At 40.8% G+C, this 15,511-nt stretch overlaps 1 protein-coding gene across 2 annotated transcripts in view; it reads right to left on the bottom strand.

Moving 5' to 3' along the window:
- The window catches only part of sema3gb (sema domain, immunoglobulin domain (Ig), short basic domain, secreted, (semaphorin) 3Gb), a 53,213-nt gene that overhangs the window by 9,266 nt on the left and 28,436 nt on the right, over positions 1-15,511 (bottom strand). For both annotated transcript variants that reach the window (XM_084068049.1, XM_084068050.1), the window contains exons 3-8: positions 3,393-3,553; positions 2,128-2,190; positions 1,660-1,779; positions 1,364-1,457; positions 1,102-1,221; positions 460-605 (exon numbers count right to left, since the gene is read on the bottom strand). In XM_084068049.1, coding sequence (XP_083924175.1) covers positions 460-605; positions 1,102-1,221; positions 1,364-1,457; positions 1,660-1,779; positions 2,128-2,190; positions 3,393-3,553 — 704 coding nt within the window. The remainder of the gene's footprint in view (positions 1-459; positions 606-1,101; positions 1,222-1,363; positions 1,458-1,659; positions 1,780-2,127; positions 2,191-3,392; positions 3,554-15,511) is intronic.

The raw sequence follows: 15,511 nt of genomic DNA, 5'->3' as shown, positions 1-15,511 counted from the left end.
GGACGCCAGGGTTAATTTTGTATCTGTAAACAGTTGTAAAAAGTTTGGTCTAATCACAGTGTTTACTATAATTATATCCTCCCCTTACCCCAAACCATCCCACCATGACCCCCACTCTGTGCCCCTCTGGCCCCTCACCCACGCACAACACTCTCTTATGTATGTGCTATACAGTATTCTTTCATGTTTTTATAAATTGTACTGTATGAACCATATCTAATTATTTTCCTGTGAAGCAGGTGGAATATACACTTTTGAGTGTTCTTATGAATAAGGTTAATGTTGTGAATGAAATAACGTCCGTCCCAGGTGATTGGCAAAGTGATAAAAAAAGTATTATTATAGGGATTAAGTGGTTAGACAACAAGGAAAGCACAGCAAGAGATCCGTCTTGGCCTGAATGATAGATTCTTTGGAGCCACGACTAAAATCATTGTAAGCGCAGGATTCTTCTCTCACCAGGCAGACACGGCCCACCCTGGACAGCACATTTGGGGTGCTGCCCCCCGCCGCGTCTAAACTCTTTTCTCTGAAGAAGAAATACAGCTTATCGTCATTCTTCTCGGAGCTGTCTGGAATCTGATGGATCTTCACAAACACAGGATCTGGAGATGAGATACACAGACACAGGTAGGAGTGTGTAAGTCAAGGTAAAGCAAGATCAGTGTATTTGTAGCACATTTCAATATGGCAATTCAAAGGGCTTTACACAAAACATTAAGCATTGAGACATTAGAGCATTTACCACTTTAACCCTGGCATTTAAATTGTCATTATAGGAGGGGAAAAAAGTGATGAAGACCTGTTTGGGATGAAACGTCATTAATAAAGTTGTTCTACTGGGAGCTGAGAAACAGCTCAGAAACTTCATTAACGTTTCAACCCAAACAGGTCTTCATCAGGTCTATTCTAATAGCACACATGCCCTTCCTCAGTCTGATGAATGGAATTTCTCTTTAAATGGAGCCCATCAGTGTGCGAGCCATTTTTCATTTTGTTTAGTCTGTTACTTTTCGCACAGCACCTGCCCAACACAGGGTGTGGATGTGCACATCTTAGCTTTCTTTAGTGTGTGTGTGTGTGTGTGTGTGTATGACCAACCGTTGAGCCACCTGGAGTCGTATTGTTCGGTGCGGACGGCTGGCCTGTCCCCCAGCGTCCTGAACATGGCAGGGTCTGTTCCCATGAAGTCAACATGGACGCCTGCATATAGGTTCCCATCTGGGACACATCCAGACAGACAACATCGTATTGAACTGACATAAAGGGATGACATATGGGTGTGCTTATGTAGAGAGTGTATGTGTGTGTGTGTGTGTGTGTGTGTGTGTGTGTGTGTGTGTGTGTGTGTGGGGTTACTCACTGATCAGAGCGGCAGCGTTCACTTGCCGAGGGTCATAGGAGCACTTGCCTTTCCCTGAATCCGCATAGCCGGGTACGAGCCTGAACAGATACTCCTGTACACAGTACAAAAAATTGGAAATGTAAGCGTGTTTCCATTATTTTACCGTCAGGCAGTCAACTCACTCACAGTTGATTATATGAAGAAAAAAAATGGTGTGTGTGTGTGTGTGTGTATGTATGTGTGCGTGTGCGTGTGCGTGTGCGTGTGCGTGTGCGTGTGCTTGTGCGTGTGTGTGTGTGCATGCGTGCACACACCTCAGCTCTCCATCCTCTGTTGATGAACGTGCAGATGGGCTTGTAGGCTCCAGTACCACAGGTATACAGGTGAGTTCTGTTCCAGGGTTCAATGAGGCGGACAAAGTTGGCACATTCTCCCTGGTTAAACAGTCAATCAAATTCAGGTTAACCACATGACCCCTAGCTTCCCTATTATGGGGGAAACATTTGCAGAAACTAGCAGATCTACAGTACAAGATCAAGCTTGTAGATCGGATTTTCACAATTTTGAAAAATATAAAAAAATAGAGCAACTAGCCGATCTACAAGCTAACAATGTGTCGATGTAGATCGGCTATTTTCACTATTTATATATGTTTTTCAAAACAGTAAAAAACAGCCTAATAAGTTTAGGCATAAGGGGTAAGGCAAGATAGGGCCCACATTACTATATCTAATGTAATTCGTTTTTGATCATTTCTGTGATGATGTACAGGTTGGACTGACCTGTCCACCCTTCCCTGTCATTCTGCACTCTGCTTTCCTCTGGGCAGTAGCGGGCCAATGGATCTGAAACACATAAGAACACAAACAAGGCTTAAAGGTGCTGTATATGGTATTCCCTATTGTTAAAATCAGTGTTAAATAGCTCTAAATCCCCATAGTAATCATTGCTGTGTAGAGTGTTTGTTCAGTAACAGGGGTCTCCCCGTCTCTCCAGCTCTTTAGTAAACACAAAATACATTTCAGGTCGGGATACCAATTCAATCAAATCAGGAGATAGAACTCACAGGAGACAGGATAAACAAGTGCAATTGGAAGTGATGAAACAAAAACATATAGGCAGACAATTTGGAACTGGAACACTAAAATCACCCAAAAATTATAATAAAAAAAAGATTTTACCCAATCTCTCCTGATTGAATGAAAATGTATTTTCTGAGACGGGGAGACCCCTGTTACTGAACAAACCCTATAGCAATGCATACTATCAGACAGAATATAGAGCTTTACATTTTTTACAAAAAAAAAGTTTTTTTGTTTTAACCAAAGAATATTACTTACAGCACCCGGTAATACTTTATACATTGTTGTACAATGAAGCGTAAATCAGGCTTAATTCTTTTTTGCACTCGTTCATCTCAGAGATGTTGTGGACATCTCTTTGTTATACTCTAGCATTTTAATTGTTGGGTTTCCTGTATGCTTCCAATGTGCAATTACATTGTACATTATGTCATCACCAAACAAATATTATTGTTTGGTGTGCTATTAAAACAAGTGGCTACTGGGTTATGTTTGCAAAGTGTTTCAGTATTGTAACTCATACTGTAGCAGTCCTGTAATTGCTTACCAGCAGTTTGAGAATGATACTAGGTGTGGTAACTTAACTGCTAAGGTGGGTCAACTGCATTATTATTGTGGGTTGTTCTTATTAGATTTTTGTCTTATTTCTTTATTCTGAAAAATATAACAGTGAAAGATTAAATAGGTTTTTAAAGTTACATATGAAAACTTAAGTTTCTTTTATATATGTTGCTAAATCAAGTGTCATTGTACAGTCTCACCCTGATTCTGCTAATGCTTTTCAATGGGTTTCTTTGCAGAAATCCGCAAATGGCAACAAATCACTCTGTTCCCATTGAAAAGCATTGGCAGAATCTGCTCGCATAAGTAGAATTAAAGTTCGGTGTGACTGTACCCTCAAAGGTTCCAAAAAAAAAGAAAACCCTAGAGTAGGAGAGTAGAGTAGGAGATTGTATTGTATTTACTATGAGTGGCTCTTTGTTGATGTTTTGCATGTCCAGAGCCACCAGGTACTCCCGGCTGCCAAGGTAGAGTCTCCCCTGGTCCTGATCCATGTGGAGGATGCGGTAGTCACTGGTGTTAAAGGAGAAGGAGAAGGGCCGCGCTGTCCGTGTCTCTATCAGCTCTACAGGACACACATTGATGAGAAGACATTTATAACTGTGTTAAACAGAGGTTTACAAAATGACACATCTGCAGTGTAAATCCCTGAGTGTTAAACCTTTGACCACAGCAATCCTAAAAAAAAAAGGACAAAAATGTAACATGTCAAAATCTTTCAAAGTTTGTCAAACCTTTTCCCAAATAGCTGATCAACAAGCTCACAACATGTCAAGCTTGTAGATCGGCTATCTTTACTATTCGTCGTCGTATGATGAAACTTGAGTGTACAAATGTACAGTTGTACACTCTCTCAGTTACTGTACATATTGATAAATTAATGCTGAGGGTTTTACTACGTACTTTGCCATTCATTATCAAATATATTTGTTTTACTTTAAAACGTTTGCAGAGGTAATTTCACACCAGTGGAGAATTAACCCTTTATTCAAAAGTCCCTGTAAAAGATGTATGGCTGTTAATCCTCTTTCCTTTCCCCCAGAGAAAAACTGATGCCAATGTAACCCAGGTCCAGAAATGGGTTAAAATAGACTGAATCACCCTTTACAATAAATAGGGAGTTAAAATGGATTAAATCATCCTTCAATATGAATAAATAAATAACTGTTAAAAAGTCATCAGGTGACAATTCATTCAGTCATATTCACTACAGTAAAAGATACACAGAAAGCCCTCAGATCAGTTCATTGTATCAGCTTGATTGGCATTAAGCTGTGGCCCAATGAGATGAGACAACGCCCTGTCTGAACAAGGGCCTGTTGTCTGTGTGTGCAGAGACAGCAGGTGGAACGAATTCCAGCTAATCAGAGTGAGAGGCGAGAGGAGCCACTTCAGCAAACTTTTGCTTGGGAACAGTCTCCTTGTCCCTTGCACCAGTGAGTGACAAACAGTGTTTGGATAAATTAGCTGCTAGGTGGCTAACATGTTAAGAGTGAAGTCCCAGCACTGCTGGTCACTAGGCTGTTTGTTTAATGAACAGTCATTTAAAGTTTATTTTGTGTTCAGCTAAAAAACATTTTGCATCAAGTGTATTATTATTTCATTTCAATCAAAAGAATGTGTTCTCAGCAGTGCAGTATTGAGCGGTGATACACACATACAGAACCACACACACTATCTTCTGCCCTGCCAGTAGTGCAGGACTGGACATTTACACACGCATACTAACCACACCCTCTGCCCTGTGAGGAACAGTGCAGGACTGGACTATTAGCTCCAACACACACACACAACTCTCTGCCCTGCAAGGAGCAGTGCAGGTCTTGACAGTGGACACTTATACACATACTAACAAAAAAAAAAGCCATGGGTTTCCGAGGCTATACACATACACACTAAGGTTCAGACACTTTGTGTCTGGGGACTATTCTGTAGCCACTTAGTGGTGTATCAGTTAATTGTCAGTGAATGTGTTTTGATTTATTGCCCTGGTTTATTGTAATTGTGGAGTGTATTATTTTTGGATTCAAATCCTAATTGTATATTTAATTTTGAAATATTGGAAACTGAACTGGTTTAACACTGCAACTAAGTTGCAGACAGTTAGTCAGTCAGAAAGTTGGGTGCACCCTCAGATTAGAAAAGTTTGAGAAATCAATCCATTGATACCTCATTCATTGCCTATTGTCTATGTTTGTGCGCATTGTTATATGTTTGTCTTTATATTACTTATTCATTCAAAATATAAAATTGAGCCGGCCAACTCAAACTGATCTGCATCTGGTCTCATCATTTACCCCTCTGGCTCCAGTAGACAAACCTATAGTAACTAGTCCAACTTCTAACCCTCCATTGTAATTAGGTAACTGTCTTACACTACCTTTTTGACACAGGTGTTACACCAATAAAACAGAGCAGAGCAGTGTTTGGTAGGCTGCATAATTGTTCTTGGTTGTACTATGACTTGGCCAACAGTAGGAGGCGCTACAGGCCATTTAATCCACAGAATCAACTGGGGAATAGCTGCATCCCTTTTGTTTATTGTGTCACACAAAATACTGTTTAAAGTGTCAACATAGAGTTATGTAAAACTGACATGCAGTATAACTGTAAAGAAGGTTACAGTTTGTAGTTTTTTGTTTTTGTTTTTCTATTTATACAGCAAAAAAGGTCTTTGTTCAACCAAAAACAAATTACACCCGCTAATCTCTCAACCGTGAACTTTTAAGCTATGTGTTGTTTTTAACTAAAACATATTTGTATGAGGTCATTTATTGATTTATGTAGATTATGGTGTCGAACAAAACATGTTAAAATCATAAGCCTTTGCTTGCTGCAGAACACATTTTTGTAATTTATCTAAACCCAATGCAAAAACTGGAAATCCGCAGTGAGAACCCATGGCAGAGGTGATGTTTGTCCCATGGCAGAGGTCACTTCCAGGTTGTCCAACAGAAAAAATGACATTCCTGTAGTAGCACTCAAAAGTAGTAGTAGCCACTGCTGTCATCTCTGTCACTTCATCTTTATGTGATTGCTTTGCTTTGTTTTTCTGAATTATGAAGCACTTAGAAACAGTATTTCTGAAAGGGCAATACAAATAAAGGCCAGTAGTTTAGTGGCAATATATTGATTGAATATAACAATAAGAAAAATACTATAAAATGCATGCACACACATTCCATTAATTTATGCTGAGGGGAGAACACACACACACACACACACACACACACACACACACACACACACACACACACACACACACACACACACACACACACACACACACACACACACACACACACACACACACACACACAGTGTTTCAGGGCCATAATGGTAGCTCAGCCAGTTAGCACGTGTAGCATGTTGGCAAAGACAACATCACAGGCTGGAGTCCAGCTCGTGACTGGTGTGGCACGTCATCTCCTGTCTCTCTTTCGCGTCACGCTTTCCAGGTGGAAAGCTGCTATTTTTGTCGGTTGTACGACGAAGTATAATTATAACCTTAACCCCTTTAACCCTGGCATCCCTATTTTGGGCATGTCATTATAGGCGGAAATGTAATGACTTTCTTTTTTTTTTCAAAAAAAAACTATATAGCAGATCTACAAGCTAACAACATGTCGCAAAGATATTGTGGCAATGTGATGCGTTGTAAGCTTGTAGACATGCTATTTTCAGAAGGAAAACATTTTAATATAAACTTGAAAATCTTTGAACATTTTTTTAAATAGGGGTTAAGTAGATAATGAAGCAGGAACAAAAAGGAAAGCCTGTCTGATACGCTTACCCTAGTATGGGACATTTGTCACATTTGTCTTACTGGTGGCATGTAAGGGGGTGGGGGTCAGAAGTTGGGGTGGTTAGGAGAGCAAACCTCGTTGACTTTTGCTATAAATCTCAGAGTTAGGAGGACGTGATGACAATGCTGCCCTCTGACTGTATTGCATAGAGCGCTAGCCTGGCACTGGCCAGAGGGAATGGGGCGGTGGGGCGTGGTGGGGGTTAGCAGCCTCACAGACCAAATCTATAAATGAATGGCATTAGTCTCATGCCAGTGTCACTTTGATGTCATGAGGCACAGCTGTGTGCCCTTCAAAATGCCAACCTGGACTGACACAAATTTTAAACATAATGAGTTGTACCTGCTGAACCAAGGGACTGAATGGGGTGTGGCTTTACTAGAAGGCAGAATAAGAACAAAAAATAATGCATGTATTTAGTAAATGTAAAAAGTGTAGAGTAGCATGGCTATCATGCATAGAAAAATGGAAATGGCTGTGGCCCCGGGGGTCAAGTTTGTGACTCTGAGCCAAGTCTGATGTCACCCCACAACTTAAGGCCCCCCCTTGGAGACCCCCCTTCCAAAAAACTGAAGTGGGTGTGGCCTGACAAGGTCAACTGCCAATTGAAAGGATAACATCTTCTTTCTTGCACCATGACAATCATTTTTCCTTATATCCTGACAAACCACTCCACAACATTTCATGCTAATCTTGTAGAATAACAACACACAACTGGAATGGGGTGAAACTCCATCCAAATCTGTTGTTGAGGTAAAAGAAAATTGCATACATTGTCGATACAATTTATTGTATTTGTATTTATTTATCAATGAACTGATTAAAAAGAAAAAAAAACAATTATTTGATTTGACAGATTTTTCCAACCAGTCAAACTAAGAGTTCTCTCTCTCTCACTCTCACTCACAGTGAATAAATTGACCTTGCAATGATAACGTTTTCTTGTGACAAACTTTCTCTTAAAAATACACATTATGAAAAACTATTTATAAGACCTTGCAATGACAGTTTTAGTCAGTGGAACTTTTGACATTCCTTGCCTTCAACAATCTGGTTTATATTCAGTTGTGGCTAGTAAAAACCGATCCGTGTTTACATTTCACGTCTTTAAAGGTGTAGTGAAATGAAAAATATGTTTTTCACACTTTTAGAGCATATCCGTGGTCATCATATGGGCATACCTAACAATAGATGCCAAAAAAAATGAAAAAAAAACATTTTTTGTGAATTTTTACATCTAAAGTCCCTAAAAAGCCAATCTTAATTACTTCCTGTAAACGAAAACGTGCTGCGTGATGACATAATACAGCCTTCACGAATATAAATGAATCTTGATTACATGCACCTGTTTGATTCCCATAGCTGCACGTTCTTCAAACACAGCTGATTTTAATTACAGAGATACTCCGTTTTGAATCTCATTGAAGATGAGTGTATTACTCATTTTAAACTTCATCTGCACACTAAAATATGTATCTGAAAACATTATAGGTTCGAAATAAGCCAGGTAGTAGCAAACGTGCTTCACTGGCCGTCTCTCTCTCACTTGTAAACAAACACTAGCCGTGTGCCAGCACGGCTGAAGTGATTGAGATCCAACGTCCCATAGCCTGAAGGGATGGGACCTTCTGATTGGTTTAGAGTCGTTGAGCCAACGTTTCGGGCTGAACCTTCAAAATAAAATGACCGAAAATGTCACTTCAGTGCGTCTTTAAGGGTAGAAAACACTGTTTAAGTTGACCCAAACATTGACAGTAGCTTGAGGGCAGCCTGTTTGATATTGGGATATTTTTTCCATTTGCACAGTTTTCCAGAACGCAATGATTCCTTGCCTCAGAACAGGTTTCAGTCTGACATCCTCACAAAGTTTAATCATCTCCATCTGAGACAGTGCTTCGCCTGTGACTAGCAGGGTCAAACTAGCCTTCATTTATTGTTTTTTAGCATATGTACTGTTCCAATCCACTTGATATGATGCAAGTGTTACTGTCTCAGAATGTTTAAAACAATTTATGAACAACTGTTTTTTTTTTAGAGTATGTTAATACAAGAACTAGCACACCTGCAATGGCTGAAAGTCTCCCTGTACACTCTGGGAAAGTTAGACCCTCAGGTCTACTTGTAGACAATGTCAGTAAAGTTATTTGAAGCAGATAATGCATTAAGTTAACCCTAGATCAGGGGTTGCCCACCCCTGATCTAGGAATCAGCTACAACTAGAAATAGTGCTCCTCGGAGCACAGGTCTCCACCAGGTCAGGTACGTTATTGTGGCCTCCTGGTGGTGCTATAATAGGCCAATGTGAAAAGGGTGCCATTTGTTCAAGGGCTTTTCACTGCAATCGGACAATGCATTCATGATTTGAGGCATTTTGTTAAAAACGGACCAATCCTGCAAACTTTGGAAGCCAATCTTAGGCAATCAGGATGGAATATGGGAAATCGGATGACTCCGTGTTGATCACATGACTGTAGAGATACTGTGTACCGATTTGTGTGATGTTTGGACAAAATCTGTAGGAATAGTATCAATAAATGTGTTTTGCACATATCGGCCTCCTGGTGGCGCTATAACAGGCCAATCTGAAAAATTTGCCAGAGGTTCTGAATTGGCATCCAGGGAGTGTGCGTGCACAGTTTCGCAGCGGCCGGGCCAACGGTGCCAGAGATTAGCTGCTAACGGACGGACAGGACGGACGGACGGACACACGGACGGATGGACGGACAGGGGGTAAAACATACTCTCTCGCCATGTCTTTCGGCCTGGCGGAGACAATGAACCAAAGCTGAGTTCTGGGAACCAGTTTTAGCAATGCTCAACAAGCAGAATTTGTTTGACTTTTCGTGGCTGTCTTTGCTGTAATTATAACCACAGACATGGACCATGGTCATCATGCAAGGCCTGCACCTTTGACTTAAGCCTTTCAAGAAAGTAAATGAAACATTATTAAAATATCTTATTTAAAGACCTCCTGGTAGTATTCAAAGTATATCAAGCTATTCTATCCCCCAGCTCCTTAGCTATATGTCCAATCATGGATTCATCTGTTGGGCTGCCATTTAAATTTTCAATATTCGTTTCCCAGACATGGGTATGACTTAATGACAGCTTCGAGAGAGAGAACTATATTTAAGTTTGTGAGCTTACATTCTATGTAGTGGTTATGCACACATCTTTGTCTGCTAATATCTTAAATGAATAGCTTTGCTCATGCGTGAACATGTGTACCCATGTGTTTGACACAGCTATTCTTATGAATAGCTATGTGTCAAACATATGTGTTTGTGTGTGTGTCTGTCTCTGTGTGTGTGTCCTGTGCAAGAGCTGCTGTGATCTGGGCCTCTAACTAGGTGGCGACGTGTGGCCGCCTGTGTGTCTTCGGTGCAGCTGCGTGAGAGATCCACAAATAATCTGCAGAATCCCAGACGTCACTGCTCAGCCAAGCGCCTGGCATACCGTCGGCTCTGTGCGTGTGCGGGCGGGGGTTCTATTCTCAGGACCTTTCCCTCATCCCATTCCAAGTGGCTTTATCCTGAAAATCAACCACCTCTGGGCCAGGGGTAGGACGGGGTGATCACCTGCTGGCCTGGAAAGCCATAGCAAAATGTGCCATTCCTGGCTATTCCTGAGCTCTGTGGGGGTGGCGGCTACGGTCCTACAGCCACAAGACAGCCTTGCTTTCAGTGAAGCCTTCAATTATTTCCCTAGTCAATTATTCACCCAGTTATCTAATATCTAGTTTGGTTCACCTCAAAATGAACCCTGTAGGTGTGGTTATAAGATCTGAATTGTGAGTTGATGAGAATTTCTTTCTCTCATGTGAGCATGAAGCTCAGTTGATTTTTGCTGATTAAGTAAAGCTTTAAAAAATAATCCACTTAGGGGCTGTGGTTGGTACATTTCGTTATTGGTCTTAGAGTTTGTGATAAGATGCCTAGAGGGCTTTTATAGCTCAGAATTTCCAACACCGTGTGATTTGGAGTGTGCTGTAATTGAGGGGGTTTCCAGATTCTGTATTGAATTCGGTGACAGCGATTACAACAGCCTCAGTTGAATGCCTGTTCTCTTGGCAAAACTCTGCAATGTCATTGGTAGATTACTTTATTGTTACATCCTGGTGAATAAATGAGCAGTTCTAATGAGAGGGAAAATCTGTTAAATAAAGCAAACATTTCCTATCAGAAGATGATAGAGTGGCATGACCCTTGATTTCCATATAACTCTCACTGAAGGTGAGTCCTCTTTCATCAGCAGTCTTTGCTGTATTAGGACCGAGTGAAAGGGATACTTTCATTTATGAAAATATCCCTTTTTTTTGCAATCAATCCTTGTCCCACAGAAATATAGTACAGTATATCACATACACAGCATAATCCAGAGTGTTAAGGGTAGGGTAAGTGATATCTTTTGGTTAAAACAAAACGTTAGTTGTTAGAAGGTTAAAGCACTATATTCTGATAGTAATCATTGTTATAGCGTGTTTGTTCAGTAACAGGCGTCTCCCTGTCTCTCCAGCTCTTTAATAAACAGAAGTTCCAGTTGGTATCCCGACCTGAACATGCATTTTCTGTTATAAAGAGCTGGAGAGACATGGAGACTCCTGTAACTGAACAAACACTTACCCTAGGGTCTCTACCTTTAATGAACACTCTAGATCTTACTCCAGATTGTAGGGACCAAACTAGGTGAACCTCTTTCAGTTCCTGTAATTTTTTGACTATTTTAATTTTAAGAAGAAATCAGAATCTCTGCCTCATAGTGATGTTACTGAGACACACTGAGACAGTAGGTCCTTATAATGAGACAAACGGCACGAGAAGGGAAGCTGCTGCGAGTCAGACGTCATTTTTAGCAATTGATCAAGTGAAAATTATTAAAAACACATTTTTGATATACAAATTGTTTTACCATTCCAATTCCTAGTGATCAATGAACAGGGGTCATACAAAGAATGAGCTGTGGACAGGGTGGCACTATTTATAATGTGCAAAGTGACCGTGGGACCAGAGTTGAAGTCCTATGTGTGCCTAGGTGAATGCTAAATACTGCATCTCTATAACAAACAGCTCCCTGAGCCTGGACCTCCATATGGCTTTGGGGATTAGAATCAGTGGTGGAAGAAGTACTCGCAAGTATCAATACCCTATTGAAGAAATAGGTATTCGGTATTCAAAACTTACTTGAGTAAAAGTACAAAGGTATTGGCATCAAAATGTACTTAAAGTACCAAAAGTAAAAAGTAATCATTATCCAGAATGTCAAATTTCACAAGTTCAAAATGCATAAAAATCTTTTGAAAATAGCAGATCTACAAGCTCACAATGCGTCGCATCGGCATTGTGAGCTTGTATAAGCTTTTATTTAGCTATAAAGCTAAATAAAAGCTTATACAAGCTCACAATGCCGATGTGATGCATTGTGCCTATAAAGGCCTATATAAAATGTAAGTGGGTAATGTACTGTATGTTTTGTAATAATAATCAAAATTTACAAACTAGTAACTAAAGTTTTCAAATAACTGTAGAGGAGTAAAAGTACAATATTTGCCTCTGAGATGTAGTGGAGTAGAAGTAAAAGTATTGAAAATTGTAAACACTGAAGAAAATACAAAAAAATTGTACTTAAGTACAGTACTTAGTAAATGTACTTAGTTACTTTCCGCCACTGATTAGAATACAGTCTGGGGTTGTGAAGTAACACTTTCCAGCTCCCTGTCCCTGTTCTACTACTGTAGTTTTGAACATTGGAAAAACAACAACATTTAGATTTAGTACACTTAGAAATGCCTGTATCACTATCGTATCAATACTTAAATTGCAGCATTTATTTTTATAGATATGTTTGGGGGCTTTTCTGCCTTTATTTATAATGTAGTGGAGATGGACAGGAAACAGGGGGAGAGACATGCAGCAAAGATCGTTGGGAATGGGACTTGAACCTGCGATGGGCTGTCGGGTACATAAGAGCCTAAGGGCCTTTTTTTAATTTTTTTTATTTAACCTTTATTTAACCAGTAAAACACATTGAGACAGAGTCTCTTTTACAAGTGGGAACTGGCCAAGGGGCAGATTAAAAATTTCACATCACTGCTAAAACAAACAGTACAAATCAGTACAACAGTAATATTAATACATGAACCAACCAAGATTGCCTCGCACTCTCACTAGAGGGGCTGAAAGGGGGGAGGGGTTAGATTATTGTTAGACTCAGAATTGAGTGGGGGGTGTTATAATTAACAGATAAATAGAGTGAAATAAAATGAAATACCATCCAAATTCACAAAATCTCTACGTGTGTGCGTCCGTGTGAGTGAGTGTGTCGGAAGTGCATCTTAAGAACTGCATGGTGCTTCCCTGTCATTTATGGTGCTTCCCTGTCATCTATGGTGCTTCCTATGGTGCTTCCCTTTCTTCTATGGTGCTTCCTATGGTGCTTCCCTTTCTTCTATGGTGCTTCCTATGGTGCTTCCCTGTCATCTATGGTGCTTGACAGGGAGGCACCATAGGAAGCATCATACTGTAGATGACAGGGAAGCACTATAGATGAAAAAGAAGCACCATAGGAAGCACCATAGAAAACAGGGAAGTACCATAGGAAGCAGCATAGATGACATGGAAGTACCATGATTTGAAAAAGTTGGGGTGGAGCTTCTTCCTTGGCCTACTGGGAGTGTGTGTTCAAAGTTTCTCACTGATTGGTCCAGTGGTGCTTGTGGCATTTCATGCAAATGGACCGCCCCAGCAAAGTTTGGAAGGCAATCATAGCCAATTGGAATGCAATATGAGAAATCTCATATTGCATTGTCTCCGCCAGGCCTCCGGCCTGGCGGAGACAATAAATCTTCAAAAAAGTGTGCATCTCCTTTAATACATCTCTATATGATGCAAAATCTATGTCTAACAGCATTTGTTCTATTACAGTACTGTATGTGGTACAGTACATCACTTAAATGCTAGCCTTAAAACAGTTCAAATACCAATGCAGGAAGAAAAGCCATTACTGTATGTGAGGTAATGGGTAATTTTTAACAGCATAACAGTATTCATAATCATTCAAAAAAGAATGTATTCTGTTCAGTATCACTGTTTTATGTGAGGATAGAATTAGGGAGTGTCTAAATATGTTTTATTACTTCAGAGTAATGTATTAGGTATGTATGTATTGTGCTTGCCAATTGGCATGTGCATCTTTGTGTGTGTGTGTGTGTGTGTGTGTGTGTGTGTGTGTGTGTGTGTGTGTGTGTGTGTGTGTGTGTGTGTGTGTGTGTGTGTGTGTGTGTGTGTGTGCGCGCGCGCGCGCGCGCGACATGCCTGGGCCAAACACTAACAGCTCTGCAACAGGACTTTTTAGTAAGGCACCAAGTATGGTCACTTTTTCCACTTGGAACTTTCTTTTGTCAGCAGTGCCCATTACAACTGAATGTATACTCCCCCTCAACTGAGTTAGAGACGAGGCTTGAACCTAATTCATACTCTGTTGTGCGGCAACAGTACTCGCCAAAAATTACACATTCTCAATTATGCTGTTGAACAACAAACTATAAATTAGGCGTCAGAGGAGAGTACCCAGTGTCATCTGTTGGGAATTGCTGTAGTACAGTCTAAAGAGCTGATGACAAATTTGACTGTGTGTTTCTGGGAACGTGTATTGTACCAAGGGTTTCAGGGAAATCATATACCCATGCAGGAAGTGTGAGGTGCTGTTGAAAGGAACGGGAGGATGAGCTGAGTGTGTGACTGTACAGGATGGACACCACAGTGGAGATTGACCTTGACTGCAGTCTCCACAGTCAAAACAGGATGCCAACAGTGACTTGCCCTGGTCGGCATGCACTGGATGGCCCAAAGCACACAGCCCCTGTCTCAGCACTACAGTACGTCACTGTTTTGGTATTTACATTTTCTTGTGATTTTTTTTCCCCCCATATTAGGGAGTGGGTTCTCAGATCATTTTTACAACATTGAACTCGGCTCATGGAAGACTGATGAGGGATGGAGACTGTGGACATTCAGCACCCTCTGAACAAGTCTCAACATACTCACTCTCAAAAAGCACCTCACTGAAAATGTGTAACTTAGAGGATTGCCTCTAAAATGGAGACATTATCTGCATCATCAATTATGTTAATGTAAACCTTTGATTTGATAATTCACTGGTATCATGAAGCAAGTGCAAAACAACCGCTATGTGATTATCGTCAGTTGAACAGTATCCTATGGATGTAATCAGCACACATGCGCTGTCAGCGCTACTTTCCACGCTCACACCTGCTGAGAACAGTTCTGTCAGTATCAACCGCTAAGGAGGAAACACTTGACCAGAAGAGCAGAGCTCAGAGCGTACTGTAGGTCCAACAAGCCAGTCTCAGCCCAGTCACTCCTTTCATTTGGTTTTCCAAACAGTCACTTTGGGATGGATTAGTGGCCGGCAGCCAACGCTGGCAGGTTGCCAGTTCTCCAGATTTATAGGGAGTGGGGGCCGACACAATCATAGAGGCCCCTTCAGTGACTGACTTTTTACAAGGCGGGGGCCACTCAAGCAACTCATTTTGCAAGGATTCTGCACACATTCTCAAGGGGGGCAAAAAAAGAAGAAACTAATCAAGGAGGTCTTGGCTCAGCCTCCCCGGACCCCAGGCCCTGTTGAACCTCCAGTGTCTCCTAGATTCTTTTCCAATCCGTCTTCCAATGAGCAAGATAGAGCATTAGTTGATGAGC

Source organism: Gymnoscopelus microlampas (genome assembly GCF_963454915.1).
Source record: "Gymnoscopelus microlampas genome assembly, chromosome: 10".
Classification (NCBI taxonomy): Eukaryota; Metazoa; Chordata; class Actinopteri; order Myctophiformes; family Myctophidae; genus Gymnoscopelus; species Gymnoscopelus microlampas.
This window is presented reverse-complemented; position numbering and strand designations above follow the sequence as displayed.